Source organism: Dipodomys merriami, unplaced genomic scaffold (assembly GCF_024711535.1).
Source record: "Dipodomys merriami isolate MVZ:Mamm:240054 unplaced genomic scaffold, mDipMer1.0.p SCAF_34, whole genome shotgun sequence".
NCBI classification, from domain to species: Eukaryota; Metazoa; Chordata; class Mammalia; order Rodentia; family Heteromyidae; genus Dipodomys; species Dipodomys merriami.
Genome location: NW_027204937.1, coordinates 1,241,584 through 1,262,246, shown reverse-complemented (window position 1 = coordinate 1,262,246; position 20,663 = coordinate 1,241,584). Strand labels below are relative to the sequence as shown.

General features: G+C 37.0%; 1 protein-coding gene across 2 annotated transcripts in view; it reads left to right on the top strand.

The window, feature by feature from the left end:
• Usp24 (ubiquitin specific peptidase 24) overlaps positions 1 to 20,663 on the top strand; it is a 125,390-nt gene that overhangs the window by 6,347 nt on the left and 98,380 nt on the right. Inside the window, exons 2-3 of one of the 2 annotated variants that reach the window (XM_069987136.1) lie at positions 17,049 to 17,211; positions 18,421 to 18,488. In XM_069987136.1, coding sequence (XP_069843237.1) covers positions 17,049 to 17,211; positions 18,421 to 18,488 — 231 coding nt within the window. Of the gene's footprint in view, positions 1 to 17,045; positions 17,212 to 18,420; positions 18,489 to 20,663 lie in introns of both variants that reach the window. The other variant, XM_069987134.1, reaches the window with a different exon arrangement.

Genomic DNA, 20,663 nt, shown 5'->3' with positions numbered 1-20,663 from the left:
TGCATACATTTCTTACCAAGCATTGCAGCCTCCTCCTTTGTTTACCCTTCACCTCCCTTCCCAGCCTCCCCCCTCCCCCCCACCCAATCATACTGAACGTTTTTTAATTTTAGTAAGAAAGAATTACAAGATCCAGAAGAGTCTTTCAGATCCAATCTCCATATACCTAAAGTGCATATGCATCACTCGTTGTATTTAAACACTTTTTTTAAAGCACAATTAAATAAGTTTTCCTACATTAGAAGGGTTTTGTGGCAGTTCAAACTAAAGGTGATTAGCACTTTGACAGAGGTGGGAAATGATATGGCAGCTCCGAGATAGAGGAGAGCCCCAGAATACTAGGAAAGCAGGCTAGCAATACTGCTACAGGGGAATTCTAGCAGCAGCTTGTACGTCATGGAGCTTAGAGAACAACTGTGTTGTTACATGGATGACCTAGCCAAGAAAATGTTCCTGCATGCTCTGCTTAAGAAGGGTCAGGAATGTGTAGTATGTTTTTAACAAGATTGTAGGTTTTTAAGTTTTTATTTATTTATTTATATTTTGTCGGTCGTGGGGCTTGAACTCTGGGCCTGGGCGCTGTCCCTCAGCTCTTCAGCTCAAGGCGATCGGTCTACCACTTGAGCTACAGCGCCACTTCCAGTTTTCTGGTCTCACGGTCTTTCCTGCCCGGGCTGGCTTTGAACCGCGATCCTCAGATCTCAGCCTCCTGGTGGCGTGAGCCACCAGCGCCCAGCAGTTTTTATTTATTTTTATAATTTTATTGTCAAGGTGATTTTTTTACTGAAGTAAGATATTGAAAGCATGAAGAAATAAGTTCAAATACCTGGAGAATTCAGATACTGAGAATATTTCAGTCCAAGGATTAGATATTGCAGAAGTAATACTAAAATAGTTATGTTTCATTTTCGGAAGAATATTTTGGTTTTTTGCCTAATTTATCTTTATGGAGTCTTAATTTTTTTTTTTCTTTGTCAGTCCTGGGGCTTGAACACTCGGCTTGGGCGCTGTCCCTCAGCTCTTCAGCTCAAGGCACTTGAACCACAGCGCCACTTCTGGTTTTCTAGTGCTTTATTAGAGATAAGAGTCTCACGTACTTTCCTGCTGGGGCTGACTTTTTTATCCTCAAATCTCAGCCTCCTGAGTGGCTAGGATTACAGGTGTGAGCCACCAATGCCTGGCTTAAGATTGTTTTTAAGCTTGCATTTCTCATTTGTTATAAGAAATTTTTTACTGTTGAGTAGTGTACCATTTTTCAGTCATAGTTGAAATATAAAGTTTTTTATGGCACTTGTTAGGGGGTGGTATTATTATTTATATCATGTCCGTTCTGAGTTTAAGCATTTTCTGTGTCATGCTTATAAGTTCCTATCTCTGTCCAACAGTGGGAAACATGGCTCCCACTGTTGATACCTTATAGATTTGTTGCCCTCTGTTTTGTTCCTGTGTGTGTATGTGTAAAGGGTGTATGAATCTATGTAAAATGAGTTTAAGCTAGTTAATGGAGTGTGTAATTATAGACTTGATTGCTTTTATTTGTCTAGAACGAAAGAGCTAACAGAAGAAAACCACAAATTTATTGTGTTAACCTTTAGAGAAATTAAAACGTAGGGTCATAATACAGATGTCTGTAAACCTTTTCCTGGGGCTGAGTCGAAGACTTGATTTTCCTCTTAGGGATAAGTAGATCTGAGGTGTTTATCTGTCTTCTGCCCCCATCTGAATGAAATTTCTTATTCCAGCATGCAATTGGCTTTTCCTTGGTGTATCTAGTTACTTGTAAAGTGAAGATCAGTTGATATTACTTAATGTGCTTCTACTTAAGTTTATATCAGGAATGTTTAAAGGCAAAATACTACCTTATCAGTGTCCAGAATGGCTTCTGAAAATCAGTCTTTTTCAGGTAGACTTCTTGGTCAGACCATTCTGTAACCAGCACTTTTCAGTCTCTGCTGAGTGTGCCAACTTTTCATAAACATTTTTTTTGTCATTTTTTTTGTCTTTTCTCACTGTTTTGTTTGAAAACTATATTTTGAAACCTGTACTTAGAAATCAATAGTGAGGCATTTGAGTAGTGATTTAAATATATTTTGGTTTCTCAAAATCATGAAGGTATTCCATACTACAAATGGCCATAGCCACTACTAATTGTCTTAGTTATTCTGGACTCCTTCCTTTTTTCTTTTTTTGGGTCCAGTCGTGGGGCCTGAACTCTGGGCCTGGGCGCTGTACCTCAGCTCTTCAGCTCAAGGCTAGCACTCTACCACTTGAGCCACAGCACCACTTCTGGCTTTTTTCTTATGTGGTGCTGAGGAATTGAACCCAGGGCCTCATGCATGCAAGGCAAGCGCTCTACCATGGAGCCACGTTCCCAGCTCCTCCTTCCTTTTTTCTTATTGGAAAAACTTGTTCTACAAACCCTAAATACCTATCCTGCCCCTTTTCTGTTTCTTTTCTTACTGTGTCTCTGTAACTCAGAGTGACATCAGAATGGTCTTCAAATGTAAGTTTTAACCTTGGGATAACTTTGTCTGAAATGTTTGGTGGTTCCTCCTCTCCTCATCTAAAAACTTACTATTCTAGGGCCCTCCAGCTTTAACTTGTCTGGCTTTTACCTACTGCTTTCCTGTCTTATGCTGTGCCCTGCAGGTTGGATGTGATCTGCTTCCTTACCTTTCCCTGCTCCTCAGGTTCTCATCTGCCTTTGCTGGCTCTTTAATTCACTCTCCAAGTTAGTTCAAGCACCAGCCTCTTTCAGGCTCCCTCTACATTCTCCCTCTGTGTTCTGCACAAGGAAAGCATTTCAGTTATTTTAAGGCATGTTTCCATATTTGTGTCTTCTCAAAATCACTACTGTTTTTTTTTTTATATGTGTCCCTAGTACTCTTTGCTTATAATAATATTTGATTGTATGGAGAGATGACTTTGTAGATGGATGGAAAGAGTATCTAAAGTAAAATGAAATAAGAGATCAGATGGCATTTGAAAGTATCTGGTCAGAGATCTGTTGCTTGCTAGCTTTATAATTAGGCAAGTTAGTTTACCTTTCTGAACCTCAAGGCAGTTTGGCAGTTGCTTTACTTGTCTCCTTATAAAATAGGCATCTAGACTATGACTGTGGCTAATTCTTTCAATGACCCTTTTGAGAAAATGATGACAGTGGACCAATTTTGTACTCTTCTAAATATACATGTTTACATTTTTAGGATTTTAATACTGTTGTTTTGAAGTGATAGGGCTACATCCTTCTGAACTAAAAAGTATAGTGTTAAAGTAAATATTAAAGTAAATAAAGATAAACTACAGTGTGGTATCCATCCGTTAAAACTCAAATACTTAAAAGTATGGTATAACTTAGAAATTATTCCAAAATTACTTAAAATTTGCTACTGTGGAAAAGTAAATACAAAAAAGCTTTAATTAGCTTTTATCTAACTGAAATATGGACAACAATGTACTCTTTCCTAGCATATAATTGGAAGTTACTCTTAAAATCTAGAAATCACCAGATGCCTGTGGCTCACACCTGTAATCCTAGCTACTCAGGAGGCTGAGATCTGAGGATCATGGTTCAAAACCAGACCAAGCAGGAAAGTCCATGAGACTCATCTCTAATTAACCACCAGAAAACCAGAAGTAGTACTGTGGCTCAAGTGGTGGCGCACTCGCCTTGAGCTGAAGAGTTCAGGGGTAGCACCCAGGCCCTGAGTTCAAGTCCTATGACCCACAAAAGAAAAAAAATCAAGAAATCATATATTATTTTCTATTATGTACAGTTTATAGTTATTTCTAATTATCCAAACTGTCTTAGGAGATGTGATTCAGTAGGACTTGGCAAATTTGAGTCCCAAAATAAGTGGCACTCAGAGTTAGGTACTCCACTCTGCCCCTTTTATGTGTACTCCTCTGCATTTTGCCTGTTGGCTGTTTTTAGGACATTTTTATATATGACTCCATTATATGTTTTCATTGACCTTTGGATTATCTGCCAGCTTTTGAAGGCTCTCAAAAGTTTGTGACTATATTTGAAAAAGAGCTATCTTTAGAGGTTTTGTTTTTGTTTGGGCCAATGGGACAGAATACAGACATATACTTGTCCCACACTGTTGGTTACTTGTGTTCCTGGAAGCAGTGATACTAATTGGTCTCTTGCTATTCTCCAGACAGTCCATTTGTATTCTCAAGGATTGTACTCATTTGACTCTTTTTGTCTTTTACCTACTTTAGTATAATCTTACATCTGTGTTTGCTTGGTTTTAATAAGGTGATAGAGCTATTTCTGTGTTTTTTAAAAAAATTAAATGGAAAATAAATCCTTAGCTATACATTAAATAATAATTGGTTTAGATCAAATTCAAATAGTAACAGCAGACATATAAGTAATACTTTGATTACCAAACGAGCTTTTATTTTGCTGAGAATTGTATGCTAGGCATTGAAGTATATGTTAGGAATAAATATGATGATGAACAAATCAGACATTGTCCCCTTATTACAGCCATGAGCCTGGTAGATTTCTTGTGTCCTAAGTATAATAAGTTACAGTATTTGATTTCAGCAACTAGAGACCTTAAAGATGTGGGTTAAATATGAAAAAGCTTTGATCTCAGAAGCATTTGGGTAGTACAAGAGTTTTTCTGATATAATTTGATCTGTGGTGGTATTCATTGCCAGGAAAACTGATAATTCTTTTGTGCTATGGAATGTAATACAGAGTTAGTATTTGTTTACTTGCTGGATGTTTAATATTTGTCATTTGATGTTATTACTTCTTGTCCTGAAAGCATATATGTATAAGTTTTTCCCAGAAAAGAGAAATTGCTCTAGAAACCAATCTTATTTTAGGCTAAAAGTTATGTTTTATGATTGTTGATAATGCAAAATTTATTTTAAAGCTACAACAATGTTGGGAATTTTTAAAAGACTTATTAACAATGAGGGAAATCACAATTATTTTGTAAATGGAAACTTGTCTGTGATTGCTAACACTAATATTAATGTTTTTATTAACATTTTTATGGCTTTATATTAGAATGGACTGCTAAAATAATACTTTTAAATATTATTTTCATTTTGTGAGATTTAGTTCTTCTGCTTGCTTTCCTTGGAAGTGTTCTGGTGAAATACAGTAGCAGCAGATCATCTGTATTTCACTAGTAATAGTTAAAATAGACTCATCCACATGCAGAGAAAATGTAAGGTATCTATTTACTGACCAGTGTTATTCACTCTCTATTGAATTATACTAGTCAAAAAAATATATTGACATTTGTAGCAAATAAGAAACTTGGGTTTGCTTTTCATTATTCTGAGCTTTATTTGGTTAAAGTATAGAACACATCAATAGTAAAAGTGTTCTAAATGTTGAGGTTCAAAAATCAGAAGTAAGTTTCTCTGGATTCATCCAGTTCATAGTGTTTTTAATCTGTAGAGAAATACTAAGATTTCTTAACAAGATTTTTACTTTTTAAAATTATCTGGAAATTTATCAGGGAAATTATCAAGAGAATTGATTATATTTTTTGACATTTGCTCTCCTTATTCCACTTAAAAGTTAGATGAGCACCAGTGGCTCACACCTGTAATCCTAGCTACTTAGGAAGCTGAGATCTGAGAACCTTGATTTGAAGCCATCCTGAGTGAGAAAGTCCACAAGACTCTTATCTCTGATAAACTACTCTGAAAAGGCTGGAATTGGCACTGTGGCTCACATGGTAGAGCTCTAGCCTTAAGAAAAAGAAGCTTAGGAACAACACCCAGGCTTTGAATTCAAGCCCCAGAACTGCTCCCCTCCCCCAAAATTAAACATTATAACTTTAGTGATAAATCAGAAATGCAAAGATGGGGTGGAAGGAATCATGTAGATATTGGGGTGTCAAGTCTTGTCCATTTAAGGATGAAGACCTTGACTCGGGACTCATTAATAAAGTGAGGAAGGGAGTTCAGTCTTCTGCATTCCAAGGTATATTTTGCTTAGTTTATTATGTTTTTCTGTCATGAGGAAGTTTCTAACTACAGGTCATCTTTAATACATCACCATTTCCTTTGTTAGATATCATTTAGTGAATGGATAGGGACATAATTACTATTGAAATTTTGCTTTCTCCTTCAGCACTTTCTTTTCTTTTCTTTTCTTTCTTTTTTTTTTTGGTCTGGTCGTGGGGCCTGAACTCTGGGCCTGGGCGCTGTCCCTCAGCTCTTCAGCGCAAGGCAAGCGCTCTACCACTGAGCCACCTTCCCAGCCCCTCCTTCAGCACTTTCTACAGCAATTACTCTTAAGTTTATAAAAGTAATGGAAGTGAGAAAGAGGTGAAGGTATTGTGTCAATCATTTCTGTACATCTGACCTTCCTGCTACCTGAGTCTTATTCATAGGTGACATCAACACTGAGTACTTAAACTTCAAGTGTAGTTTAATCCCAGATACTGGGGAGATAAAGATGAGGAAGATTGCATGTGATTCTAGGCCAACTCCACCAAAAGGTTAGGAAGTCCCTTATCTCAATAAAAAAGCTGAGTATGATGGTATATGTCTGTCAGCACAGCTACACAAGAGATGCAAGTAGAGTTGTCCATCAGGCCAGCTTAGGCAAAATTGATAGACCTACCTGAAAAGTAACTGAAGCAAAAAGGACTTGTGTGTGGCTCAAGATGTTGGAGCTCCTGTCTAGCCTTATGCTCAAACTCTAATAGCCTTGTACTTTTCCCACAAAAAAGTCAGTATACCCATCTCTTGAGACAATATGCTGCCCTATTTACTCTTTAAAATTTGTGACCTATAGTTCCTTAAAACTTTATTCTGGATCTTTTTTTTTTTTTTTTTTTTGTCAGTGGTAGCTCAAGTCAAGCACTCTACCACTTGAGCTACAGTGCCACTTCCTGTTTTCTGGTGGTTTACGGACTTTCCTGACCAGGCTGGCTTTGAACCTCAAGCCTCCTGAGTAGCTAGGATTGCAGGTGTGAGCCACCTGCGCCCGGCTATCCTGGACCTTTTGAAAAAGAAAATAAGTTGCACATACAATATTCTCAAATATTATGTATGTTCTTTACTTTCATTGAAAGCTCATTGAAGATTGAAATTTCAGAGCATTTTCAAATACCTTTTCTTTAGTACTTAAAATCCATGGTAGTTATAAGCAAAGCAAAAGGAATTCTCTTAGGAAGTGAAGATGTACATAGTAACACCTGTCTGGTAGGTCTTAGTCAAAATTGCTTGGAGATAGACTTCAGTTGAGCTTTCATCTGCAAAAAGGAAACAAACAATGTAAAAATGACCTGAAAACTTGGTTTCTAACCTTGAGGTAGAGGTTCTAGGATATTGTACAAGGGATTGTTGTATAGGAAATCTAGGTATCTCATAAAAAATAGGCGTCGGAAGTTGAGTGGAGAATTAAATATAAGTTCATTATAAAACAATCTAATTGGGAAATCATAGATAAAAATTCAATGTAAGTCAATATTTGAGGTTATGGAGAGAGAAGAAAGTGCTATAAATATGCCATACTCTAGTGCCTGATCAGAGATTCTGTGTCCAGAATCCCTTCCTTTCACTTTCATTTCTACAAGTATTTATCTGCTGTTTAACATTCACTTATTTATCAACCATATACTTATTGGGCACTTATTCTGTATTGATGATGCAAACAAATGTTGTTTGGTACAGCGTATATACCTTAGTGAGAGGAAATGGGGAAAGAAGAAAAACAAGGGAAATGTAGAGTGTCAGCTTAGAAAAAAAGTCAAGTAGGCAAAGGGAGACTGCATGCTAGATAGGTAGATATGACAAGGGCTGGTGGTTTTAAAATAGATCATTGAGGAAAAGCTTCACTGAGAAGGTCATAGCTGAACACTGGAGAAAGGGAGGGCACTGCATGATTATATGAAGAAAATACGCGCTAAGGGATTGTCAAACTTTTATGAAAAGGGCTAGTCAGTATTGAAGGCTTAGCTGGTCATACAATCTCTATTGCACCTCCTCAACTGCTGTTGTCATATGAAAGAGGTCATAGATGATTTGTAAACAAATTAATAGCTCTATGTTCAAATAAAACTTTACTTAAAATGTAGATAGTGGAAAAAAAATAGGCAGTGGACCATACTTTGTCAACTTCTCTTTAAGTGGAAGCAACATCTAATACAAAAACTATGGGTAGGAAAAAGCAGGGCTGATATGTTGTAGCTACAGTAGGGAATGTCTGTATAGTTAGAGATCAGCTCCTTACTATACTGGTAAGTTTTTGGCAGAGCAAGAAAGGCATTGAAGATTTTAAACAGAGATAATACCATTTGGTAGGAAGGATGAGGAGGTTGTTTTGGACATGTTAATTTAAGATACCTGTTAAATATCCAAGTGGAATTGTCACAAAGGTAGTTGAATATATGTGTGGAGTATAAGCTTTCAGCTTAGGGACAGTATTCAAACCATAAAAGCATGTATTCTTGGAGGAGGCAAAAATTGATTCTTGAGAAAGTGATAAAACATGTCTTAGATGTTACAAAGAATTAGTCCAAAATTGAGTCCTATCCAACAATTGTATTCCTTAGTATTTTAATTTCAAGGGGAATGCGGTGATTTAAGAAAACACTGTTTTAAGAGCTCTTTGGAAAAGTAATAATGAAAGCAAGGTTTAAAGTACATTCCAACCCAGGCAGTGAGAGGGTAAGCAGAGAAGAGGTTTGAGGACTGGCCTTGAAGGCACTGACCTTTGGAGACTAGTGATTGGAAACTGGGAATGAACTATGTATATTACATATGAACTTATGCTAAAGAATTTGCATGTTTTCTTGGGACTCAGCTTCAATACTATGTCACATAGTGGGCTAGCTTTGACTATGATTAGTGAGTTCTTTTGTTAATTGTGTTAAAGAAGCAACAAAATTTACCATCTTAGCCTTTTTTAAATATGTAATACTATTAAATGTATTCAAATTGTCATGTAACATTATCTCTAGAATTTTTTCCTTGCAAAAATTTGGGTAACAATCATCTTACCTCCATTTTACTTTCTGTTTCAGTGAGGTGGACGCCTTTAGATAACCTTATCTAAGTAGACTCAGATAGTACTAGTTTTTCTGATTGGCTTATTTCACTTAGCATAATGTCCTCAATATATTCATATTGTGTAGTATGTGATAGGATTTCCTTTTTATTTGTCAGTCATTGGACTTGAACTCAGGGCCTGGATGCTGTCTCTGAGCTCTTTTTGCTCAAGGCTAGCACTCAACCACTTTGAGCAGAAGAGCTATTTCCAGTTTTCAGGTAGTGAAGATAGGAGTCTCACAGACTTTCCTGCCCAGGCTGGCTTTGAATATCAATCCTCAGATCTCAGCCTCCTGAGTAGCTAGGATTACAGGCATGAGCCACCAGTGCCTGGGTTGGATTTCCTTGTTTTTTAAGCTAGTAAGTCCCCTCATGTGTTTTCATAGCATTGAGTAGCCTGTTCCTTACCAGAAACTGTAATGTTTTATTTATTTACTTTCCAGAGCTTCAAAAGCAGAATGTATTTGTCATATTCATAAATGCATTTACAGCCTTTAGAAAATTCTGAATGAGAATTGTATGTAAAAATAAAAGATAGAGGACCTTACTTTGAAGATATGATCCTTGAACTTGTTTTGAAGAAGTAGGAATTAGGCTAAAAGAGAGCATTTAAGGACATTAAAGAGTATATTTAGCAATGTATGCTTTGCATCCAGGGGCCTTAGAAGTTAAGTGTGGAACTGAACTGAAACTGAAGGGGTTTGAAGGGTGGTAGATGCAGTTATCTATGTGGGTGTGGAAAGGTGTGGAAGACCTTGCCTGCATGCCAGTACCTGTAGGCAGCTAGAACGTAATGGAAGTTTCTGGGCAAGTAAGGGGCTCAGACTCTGTGTGTTGTATGTTTGTTTTGAGGAAAGATTACTCTGGTGGCATTTGTGGTGGGGGCTGGGAGGACTGCAGTTATGAAAGTGTTGGGGTAATCTAAGCTACACACATTGGAAGCTTCAACTGAAGAAGTGTTTAGCTAAGAGAGACTATTCAGGAGCAATTTCTGAGATGGAATTATTGTGATATGATAATATACTGGTTGGGAAGGCAACCAAGTTTTAGAAATTAGGAATAATAGTAGAGACTACACACATTTAAGGTAGAACTCCCTGTTTTGTCTGTGGGATATGTGGAGTACCAAGATTAGTCTAGCTGGGTGATGGAAGCACTCACCTGCAGCTTAAAGAAAGGCTCAGGCCTCTCTGTTGTCTGTTCTCTCTGCTCTGCTCTTGTTCTCTGCAGCTACACGGATTCTTTTCATCTGTGCACTAACACTGCAAACCAGTTTTTCATTGAGGCAAATTAAGATCTGTAGAGGGATTCAAAAGCTATTTTTACCACACTGCTAGCAAGTGGTGGTTATAGAATCCATATTAAGATCTATTGTGTAGGAACATATAGTAAAAGAAATTTTACCAAAATTAAGAATGAATGCAAATTGCCTGTGCTAGTGCTTTGAAAGTAATTTTAGTTGGTAATTTCTTGCTTTTTCATATCTTGCTTGTGGGTACACTGTGCAAATTCCATGTTTTCGTAAAAATATTTTTGCCTCCATTCTAGAATGGTGCTTTTTCAGGCCCGAGCATTCTGCATGTTTTGGGAGGTACTGCAGTACTTCTTAATGTAGCCTTTCACACTTGAGAAAACCTCAAATTAAATTTTTATTCCACTCTGAATACATAATGACTGTTGTTAATAGGTAAGAGACCAGAAGAAATGTGACTTTGGGTGAGTTATCTTATATGAGCATCAATATGCCTACTTAAAGAGGAGGAGGAGATTTTCACTTTAGGTTGGGGAAAAATTAAATTATATTAAATATATACATTCCAAGTTTTCCTTTGCAGCCCACTCAGTTTATTCTCACCTTAATTAGTGAAAATCTCTATTGCCATATCTTTGTTTTTCTGTGCTGTCTGTTAAAACTGAATGTTCATTGAGGGGATGCCCTAAGGAATTGCAAGCTACAGTTACCTGCTTTCTTATTCCTGAGATTGATGTTCTGTTTGAAAAGGCATTCCAGGAAAACAGTTTGCAAACAGACAAGACACAATGTGTTAGTAGCTTGGGGACTGCTTGTCTAACATCTTTTCTTTTTCTAGAAAGCAATATTTTAAGAAATATTATCTCTACTTTGAACAAAACAAATGATTACCAGATCTGCAAGTCACTGCCACTGAATTGCTTCTGAAAAATATTTTGTAAATAAGGCTGACAGTTAACATTTAATGAAAGTTATTATAAATTAATGACTTTGAATCAAATGTTCATGTGTTCTTGTCCTTAAACAAGAAAAAATATATAGAACTAATTTTTGACATATATGGAGCTATTTTTTTTTAAATGCATGCCAGGTGCCAGTGGCTCATGCCTGTCATCAGTAGGCAGAGAACTGAAGATTGTGGTTTGAAGCCAGCCCAGGCAGGAAAGTCTGAGACCCTTACCTCCAATTAACTACCAGAAAAGATTAAACTAGAGCTGTGGCTCAATTGGTAGAGTGCTAGACTTGAGAGAGAGAGAGAGAGAGAGAGAGAGAAAACCTCATGGATAGCTCCCAGTCCCTGAGCTCAAGCCCCAGGACTGACACACACAAAACAATAATAATAAACAAATCTGTTTAAAATCAACATGGAAAAATGATCTACCATCTTCATTTGTAGAAATTCTTTTGAGTACATTGTTGCCTAGTAGGATAGATTAATAATTATTGTTAGTATTAAAATAAGCCTCAAAATTGTCAGTCTCTTACGCACTAAGTTGAATAATTTTTACCTCTGTTTGGTGAGTCAGTGGACAGATAGAAGCTTATTTCTGTACTGTCAGTACAAGTACTTTTGCAAGAATGTTTGATTTCTTTTACCAAAGTTTTACATTTTAATAATTCACCATTGACAAGTTCAAGAGCAATTCCTTTGTCTTTTTAAAACTCAGGAGGCTGAGATGTGAGGATTGTGACTCAGAGCCAGCCTTGGCAGGAAACTCTTATCTCTAGTAAACTACTCAGAAAAAGCCAGAAATGGCACAGTGGCTCAAGTGGTAGAGCATTTGCCTTAAGCAAAAGAAGTTCAGAGATAGTGCCCTGGCCCAGAGTTGAAGACCCAGGACTAGGGAAAAAAAAAAAAAAAACCACCACAAACAAAACCAACCAGACAGCTTTAAAGCATCTGTCAATGTTTTTTGTTTGCTCTCAACTCCAAAATAAGATTTTGTCAGTGTCGATATTAGTTAAGTTCATTTTCAGTTTTCAAGTAGGAAGTTTCTGGATACCAAGTCATGACACATTCATGACAAATTCTATTTATAAGTGACAACATAAAAGGCAATAATCTATACATTAAACATAAACATCTTTGTTCTTATTTTTTGAGCACTTTACCACTTTGAACCAGAGCTACACTTCTGGTTTTCTGGTGCTTAATTGGAGATAAGAGTCTCATGGTCTTTCCTGCCCAGGCTTGCTTCAAACTATGATCCTCAGATCTCAGCTTCTTGAGTAGCTAGGATACTGGCATGAGCCACCCACCAGCATCTGGCTGTGAACTTTTTTTTTTTTTTTTTAAGTGCTCTGCACTTATAAGCGAAATCCATGGGATTGTCTAGTACCAGTAAAGCCATTGCCATGAGTTGTATAAAACAGCTTTAAAAAAAGAGATTTTATTACTAATACACCTAAAAAATAAAGCAATACTGGTTTTGAAATATAATCTCTGTTTTCTGCCTGGAGTACCACTTATTTAAACTTCTTCAATTGAAGAAGTTTAAATGTATCTGTTCTCACTTGCAGATTCAGAAGGATACTATGGACCAACTTACTTTCTCTTCTTTGTTACATTTCTTTACTTTCACATAGTTTTATTTTATAAAGGCAAGAATTTCAGCTTTACTTTTGTCTCTTGGCACTAGGCATATTGCCTGGATAGCAAACTGTTGGATAAATAAGTTTATAATCACCTTAAAATATATAATCATTAATGGTTATTTTTGCATTATTTAGATTTGGCATCTAATATGACATAGTATTTTATATTCTAGAGTTATTACTACAAGTCTAATACGTTGTATCTATGGGGAGCTATTTTTTCAATAGGACAACCTAAGCTACTTTGCTTGTTCTCTTGCTCAATTTGTAATTTTGCCAAGAACAGGCTACTCAATGTGATGAGTCAGAATATTAAACCAACCTTTATGTGGGTTCATGTCACTGTTTCCCTCTTCATCATCCCTTGACTCTGGGTTGGCAACAGCCTCCTCAAAATGTAATGCTGCTCTGTATGATTTGTGAAATCTTGTCTATTACATATCCCTTCCTTCTTTTTCGTCACAGTTTTTGGAGAGGCTTACATTTATACAGAGTTATACAGGGGGGAATTTAATTGTTACGTTTTCACACATTTACAATATATTCCAGTTCCAATTAATTTCACACTATCTTTCTCTGTTCCCAAAACAATTTCAACAGATTTCCTTGTTCTATTTTTGTATTTGTAAACAATCTGTTTCAACTGTATTCACCCTCTACAGTAGTCCCTTAGTTAAATTCATGTTCTGTATTCACACACACACACACAGTGGTACAAATGGATATATATGTATATATATATATATATATATATATATATGTATGTATATATATATGTATACACATGTCTATTAGTATGCTTGTTTTTTAGGTCTAGCTTCCACATATGAGTGAACTCATGCAGTATTTTGTTTTTTTTTCTTTTTTTCTTTTATTGTGAAAATACCATACAGAGGGGTTTACAATTATATGGGCAAGATAATGAGTACATTTCTTATAGTATTTTGTGTTCTGAGCTTGCTGTGCCTAAGTTGGATGTTCTCCAATTGGATCCATTTTTCTGCAGATGACATGATTTTCATTTATGGCTGTGTACTATTCCGTAGGGAGTGAGTGTGTGTATGTATGTGTGTGTTTTGTGTAATATTTTTAATCTGTTGTTGGGTACCTTAGTTGATTCTCATTTGGTTATTATGAACAGTACAATAGACATAGATATTCAAGTGTATTTTTGGTATTTTGATTTACTGTCCTTTGGATATATGCTAAAAATGGCATGGTGGAGACAGAGGAGGTCTCTTTTTTGAGGAACCACCATACTGATTTCCATAGTAGTTATACAAGTTTACATTCCAACAGTGTATAAGGGCTTCTTTCTCTCTGAATTCTTCCTTTTTTTTTTTTTTTTTTTGCCGGCCCTGGGGATTGATCTCATGGCTTGGGTCCTTTCTATGAGCCTCTTTGTCCTCAAGGCTAGCCCTCTTACCACGAGCTACAGTACCACTTCCAGCTTTTTCTGAGTAACTTATTGGAGATAAGAGTCTCAGACTCTTCCTGCCCAAGCTGGCTTTGAACCACAATCCTCTGATCTCTGCCTCCTGAGTGGCTAGTAGTATTAGGCCACCAGAGCCTGCCTGCCTTCCTTTTTTAAGAAAAAGAATGTTACCTAATTAGCAGGCAGCATATTCTTTTCACCTGTCAACTCTTATATTTTATTGCTAGTTTAATACTTTTAATGGCCATAGCTACTATATTTTACAATAGATAATTTGAAGGGCAACTGTATTTTAAAATTCTTAGATAAATTCATACACTCAAATGTTTAGTTACTACATAATCATTAAACTCATTTTGGGTGAGAGGAGTTGTTTTTAGACAAGATCTTAACTGTTTAGCCCCCTGCTGGTCTTCCTCAACCTACTGAGCTAAAAAAACAACAACCTTATGGGGCATTGGTAGCTCATGCCTGAAATCCTAGCTACTCAGGAGGCTGAGATCTGAGGATCTATATGTTCAAAGCTAGCCCAGGCAGGAAAGGTCTGTGAGACTCTTCTCTCCAATAAACCACCAGAAAACAGGAAGTTGCGCCGTGTCTCAAATGGTAGAGCGCTGGCCTTCAGCTGAAGAGCTGAGGGACAGCTTCCAGGCCCAGAGTTCAAGTCCCACAACTGAAAAAAACAAAACAAAAAAAACAGAAAAAAACCCTTGAAACATTTTTTTCTTTTAAGTGAACCTAGACCCTCACACATGTAAACAAGCACTTTATTACTGCACTTAAGCTCTTTTTATGTGTGTGCATATGTGTTGTGTTCACAAGTACATACATGTAGGTCCTTTCCCTCTGTCTTGAAGTTTAAAGCTTGTGTGCTGTCCTTGACATCTTTTTGCTCAAGGCTAGTGGTCTACCATATGAGCCATAGCTCCACTTGCAACTTTCCTTGGTGCTTAGGATTTTCCTACCTAGGCTGGCTTAGAACCAAGATCCCTGGATCTTAGCCTCCTGAATAGCTAGTATTACAGGTGTGAGCTACAGGCACGAGGCTAGTTTTTATAGGGATGTTAATATGTAGGGGTGTGTGTGGGGGGGTTGTGATATCTTTGTATATTATTGTAAGCTTGTAAAAATATGTAAAAGTTACCACAAGTTAGAAATCTGAAATCAAGATAACTTTGGTTCAAGTTTCCTCAGCCTGGGAGAAAAGTTTGTGATACTTCATTTGAAAAAAATAAAGCCCAAGGGCTGGAAATTGACTCAGTGGTAGATTGCTTGCCATGCATGCATGAGGCCCTGGGTTCAATTCTTCACCACATAAGCAGAAAAAGCTGGAAGTGGCACTGTGGTTCAAGTGGTAGAGCGCTAGCCTTGAGCTGAAGAGCTGAGGGACAGCGCGCAGGCCCAGAGTTCAGGCCCCACAACCTACAAAAAAAAAGAAAAGAAAAGAAAGCCCAAAGGGTTGAAGGTACATTTCAAGTGGTAGAGCATTAAGTCCTGAGTTCAAACCTCAGTACAAGAAAAAGTCAACATTGTATCATTCCAATTATATGCGGTATCTAGAGTAGACAGATTAGTTGGTAGCTGCTAGAAGCTAGAGAGGGAGGGTTGAACAGAGACTGCTGATGAGTACGGGGATTTTCATTGTTCTGCTGCTATCACTGCCTTCCCTCTTCAGAATATTTTCATTTTCTCAGTGTCCATTAGATTCTAACGCCACATTCTGTCTTCCCTTTAGTCCTTGGCATCTCCCATCCTACTTTTCTCTCTGTGAATTTGACTGCCCTAAGTACCTTATTTAAGTGCAATCTTATAATATTTATCCTCTTGTTATGGGCTGGTTTCATTTATCATAACATCTTCAAAGTTCATCCATGTTGCAACATGTTTCAGAATGTTCTTTTCAAGGCTGAATAAAAGGAATCACCATACTGTTATTTCTGGTGGTTGCACTGTTTTATAGTCTGATGGACAATGTATAAAGGTTCCAATTTTCCCTACATTCTTGCCAACACAATTGTCAGTATTTTTGATAATAGACATTCTAGGAGAGGTAAACTGTCTTCATCTGGTTTTAAGATCTGATGGTTAGTCTGGAAGGGGAGGATATGTCACAAGAGGAGGCCAACTGAGAGTAACCAGACTCACTGGCAGACTATAGGAGAAACTAGGAGGTAGAGGAAGAGAGAATATAGCCTGTCAAGAAGAGAGCTAGGCAGAAGGTCACATACTCCTGAGAAGTATTTGGAAAGGTCTGAAACATGGTTGATGGATTTAGTGGTTGAAATTGCAGTGGTGAACGTAACAAGCTGTTTTAGGGCAAGTAGAGACTCTGGAATCCTGATCGGGATGTTTTCAGGAGTGAGTCAATGATAGGGAGATGAAAATTAGCAAATTAGATACATCTTTGAAGACATTTCTCAATGAAAAACAGGTGAGAACAGGGTGACTGGAGATGAAGATAGGTTTGACATTTCATAATGAAGAAAGCCAAGCATTTGTCTTTGGAAAAAAGAGATCCTCTCTAGGGGGATTGGGATTTCAGAATGGTAAAGTCAAGACTATTCAAGATATTTCATTGAAATGTGAGTTTTGAGACAGATGGAACCCACATTTAGTATTAATAGCTACCATCATTTATCCTACTCTCTGCTAAATTAAAATTTTTTAGAGTAGTCTGTTGTCTAATTGTTATGTTTAATTTTTATTCCAATCCCTTTTTGCCAGAAGAATGATGAAAATGGAAACTGCTCAGGGGAAGGAATTGAATTCCCTACAACAAATTTATATGAACTAGAAAGTCGTGTTTTGACTGATCATTGGTCCATCCCGTACAAGCGAGAAGAATCCCTAGGCAAATGCCTGCTGGCATCTACCTACCTTGCAAGACTTGGTAAGCTTCATAGCCCAGAGGATATGAGGAAGTTTTTGTCATAGGAGGCTGAGTTAAATCTTAGTTCTTCTTATTGTCTATCTCTGCAGTCTTGGACAGATTATTTACTTATGTATGCCCCAAGTGGAATAAGAGCTTTGAAATGAATCAGCTATTTTTTTCTTACTTCTAGTAGGAGTATAAGATTATTTAAAATTCAGTTGAAGAACTTCCACAAATGCTTGGAACACTCTAAATTTGTTCTCAGTTCAGGTTTGTTTTATGGTCTCACATTCTATTCAGGGTTGGCATTCTGTCAGTTGAGATATACCTCCCCTTCCGGCTTTTCGGTGATTAATTAGAGTTAAGAGTCTCAGACTTCTACCTGAACTGCCTCCAAACCACCATTTTCAGATCTCAGCCTCCTGAATAGGATTGCAGGTGTGAGCCACCAGTGCCCAACTTGTTTAGTTCTGAAGAGAAGAAAGTAAGCACTTTATGAGGTCCTGGGTTCAATCCCTGGCACTGAGAGAGACAGACCATTATTATATGATTTTTATTATTTATTTATTTTTTGTCAGTCCTGGGGCTTGAACTCTGGGCCTGAGTGCTGTCCCTCAGCTCTTAAGCTCAGGGTGAGCACTCTACTGCTTGAGCCACAGCGCCACTTCCTATTATATGATTTTTATAATGGGTTAATTTGTTCACGCAACATTTATCTTATTCTCTATGAATTGTGCCAGACATGCTGTGTATTTTATTATTCATAGTTCAAATATTTTAGGAAAGGAGAAATGTCATTTTTTGTTCAAAAATATTTGTGTTTTTATAGAGCTGTTTAGGAAGACAAAAATGGCTAATAAGTAGCTATTCTCTTATCTAGTCAGATCATGTTACAAATGATATATGTAAGCCATTTAATTTTTGTTCAGTATTCATTTGGTTGAATGCTATGGTTATTTCTCACCCTGTTACTTTACTAAAATGCATTATCAAACTATTTTTAAGTTTTATTTCTTTTTAAAATTATTCCAGCTATTAATAATCCCTTAAGAATCAAGGTGCTTGTGACAAATAACTTCCATATGTAAGAATTTAGAATTATATATATATGTGTGTGTGTGCGTATATATATATATATATACATATATATACATATATATATGTAATTTTGCAAAATCTACCTAAAAATCTAAATACAGTATATCTTTTTTTTTTTTTTTTACCCAGGTCTTTCAGAATCTGATGAAAATTGTAAAAGATTTATGGATAGGTGCATGCCTGAAGCATTTAAAAAGGTAAGAAAAGTATGCTGATTTGATTTTTTTGGGTGGTAGGGGATTGAGATAGAAAAGAGTTTTGTTTTAGTTATTTATGGCTAGTGTGTCAATGCAAATTTTGTTCAACTCGAGAATTGTCTAATATGAAAAAAACTCAGGCTGGGCTAACTAATAATTTACTTCTATTTTTATTACCTTGCTTTTGGTTGAATATAACTCTTCTGTTAAACTGGTAAAGAATATAGTAATAATTATACTAGGGAATTGTACATCTTAGTCAACTAAGGATTATGGCACTTAGATTATATTTTCCAAAATATAAGCAGCTTTATGTGAAAGTCTGACTTCTTCCTGAAAAAAATGTATGCTCAGGAAAACATCTCTTTTTCGAGCAAGAGTGATAGCTGTGCTTCATTCTGGCCACATCTCTTAAAGAGCAATTTTTCTTAATAATGGGAGTAGGAGATCACAGGAATTGTGTTTCTAAAAGCAATCTGTCTCAGCATGATTCCCTTTTCAGAACAAGGGTCTTGAATCCTCATAAGAGGAGAGATTGTAATAGACACTGCAGTTTTCCTCAGTGGATAACCAAGTGCCTAACTCATGAAAGATCTTAGTAATCTTGGTTGAATGCATAAATGAGTCTCCTGCTGTCTTGTACTATTGGATTTTTGACATCTATCTTTTTTCTCCATGTGTAAGTAAGTCACTAGGACTACAGATGGGTATCTTACAACTCAGTAAAACACATTGTCCTCTTGCAAATAGTTATTCCCATCTGCATTTTGATAGACTCTCCCTTTATTAAAGATGTAAAAATAGCAAAATTGATTCAGAAACAATTGTAGCTTAGTCTTTGGGGGAAAAAAAGGAGAGGGAGAATCTTTTTTTCTTTTTTTGTGGTCTGTCATGGGGCTTGAATTCTGGGCCTGGGCCCTGTCCCTGCTCAAGAGGAACACTCTACCACTTGAGCCACAGCGCCACTTCCAGTTTTTTGGTGGTTAATTGGAGATAACAGTCTCATGGATTTTTCCTGCCAGGGCTGGCTTTGAACTGCGATCCTCAGATCTCAGCCTCCTGACTAGCTAGGATTAAGGTGTGAGCCATTTTCACAGAAGCCATAGTATGTGCATATATTTACAGAAAAGCAAAATTAAAGTATATTAAAAAATCATGACAGAAGGACTTGTTTATCTAAGAAAGGCAACTTGAGGGCCAAAAGTCCAGAAAACCCAGCATTAAGTCAATTTACCAGCAAGTTGCATGGTTGGGCTATTATACACTAAACTGATTGGAGGTGCTTCAGAGGACTGTTATATATTCTGCCCTCAACTGATAGTAGCACTGTATAACTAATGGTCAAATGGTTATTGGTTAGTTTCCTTCAAAACTGAGCACAAGCTGCCCTGAATAATGTGATTCAGTTTTGTTTATATACAGGTGTTAAGTTCTCTCAGAGCTATTAAGAAGATTATCTATTAATTCCACCCTTTTAAAAAACTTAGTGTATTTACAGATTGCACAACCATCAATCACCACAATGTAATTCCTGAACATTTTCATCATTCACTCCAAAAGAAAGCCTGAGACTTCCAGTAGCTGTTCCCCTTATCCTTGGCACCCACCAGGGATTTCTACTTTGCCTCATGGCAAAGTACAAATGGCTCATACAATATGTGGTATTTTATGACTTGCTTCTTTCACTTAGAATAATATAAGACTATTTTATTGATTGAAACCTTCTCTACCAACAACACTTCCTGGTCCCAGTGATATTTTTTTTCCCCTAAAATAGTAGAGCTACAGGGTTATGTTTGCCTTTAGGCCTAGCTTCCAGAAAACTCAAGGATTTATATCATTGGCACCACTTCTAGCTCTGTTTCCTGATGTGATGACCAGTTTTTTTTCTCTCTTCCTCAGGCTTTTCTTAAACACTGCCTCAAATGTTTTTAGATATAAGGATCTGAATAATTGAATACATGACTGAAGTACAAAAAGCAGCTTTCGGGCTGGGAAGGTGGCTCAGTGGTAGAGTGCTTGCCTTGCATGCATGAGGCCCTGGGTTCAATTCCTTAGTACCACATAATCAGAAAAAACTGGAAGTGGTGCCATGGCTCAAGTGTTAGAATGCTAGCCTTGAGCTGAAGAGCTGAGGGATAGCACCCAGGCCAGAGTTTAGGCCCCATGACCAAC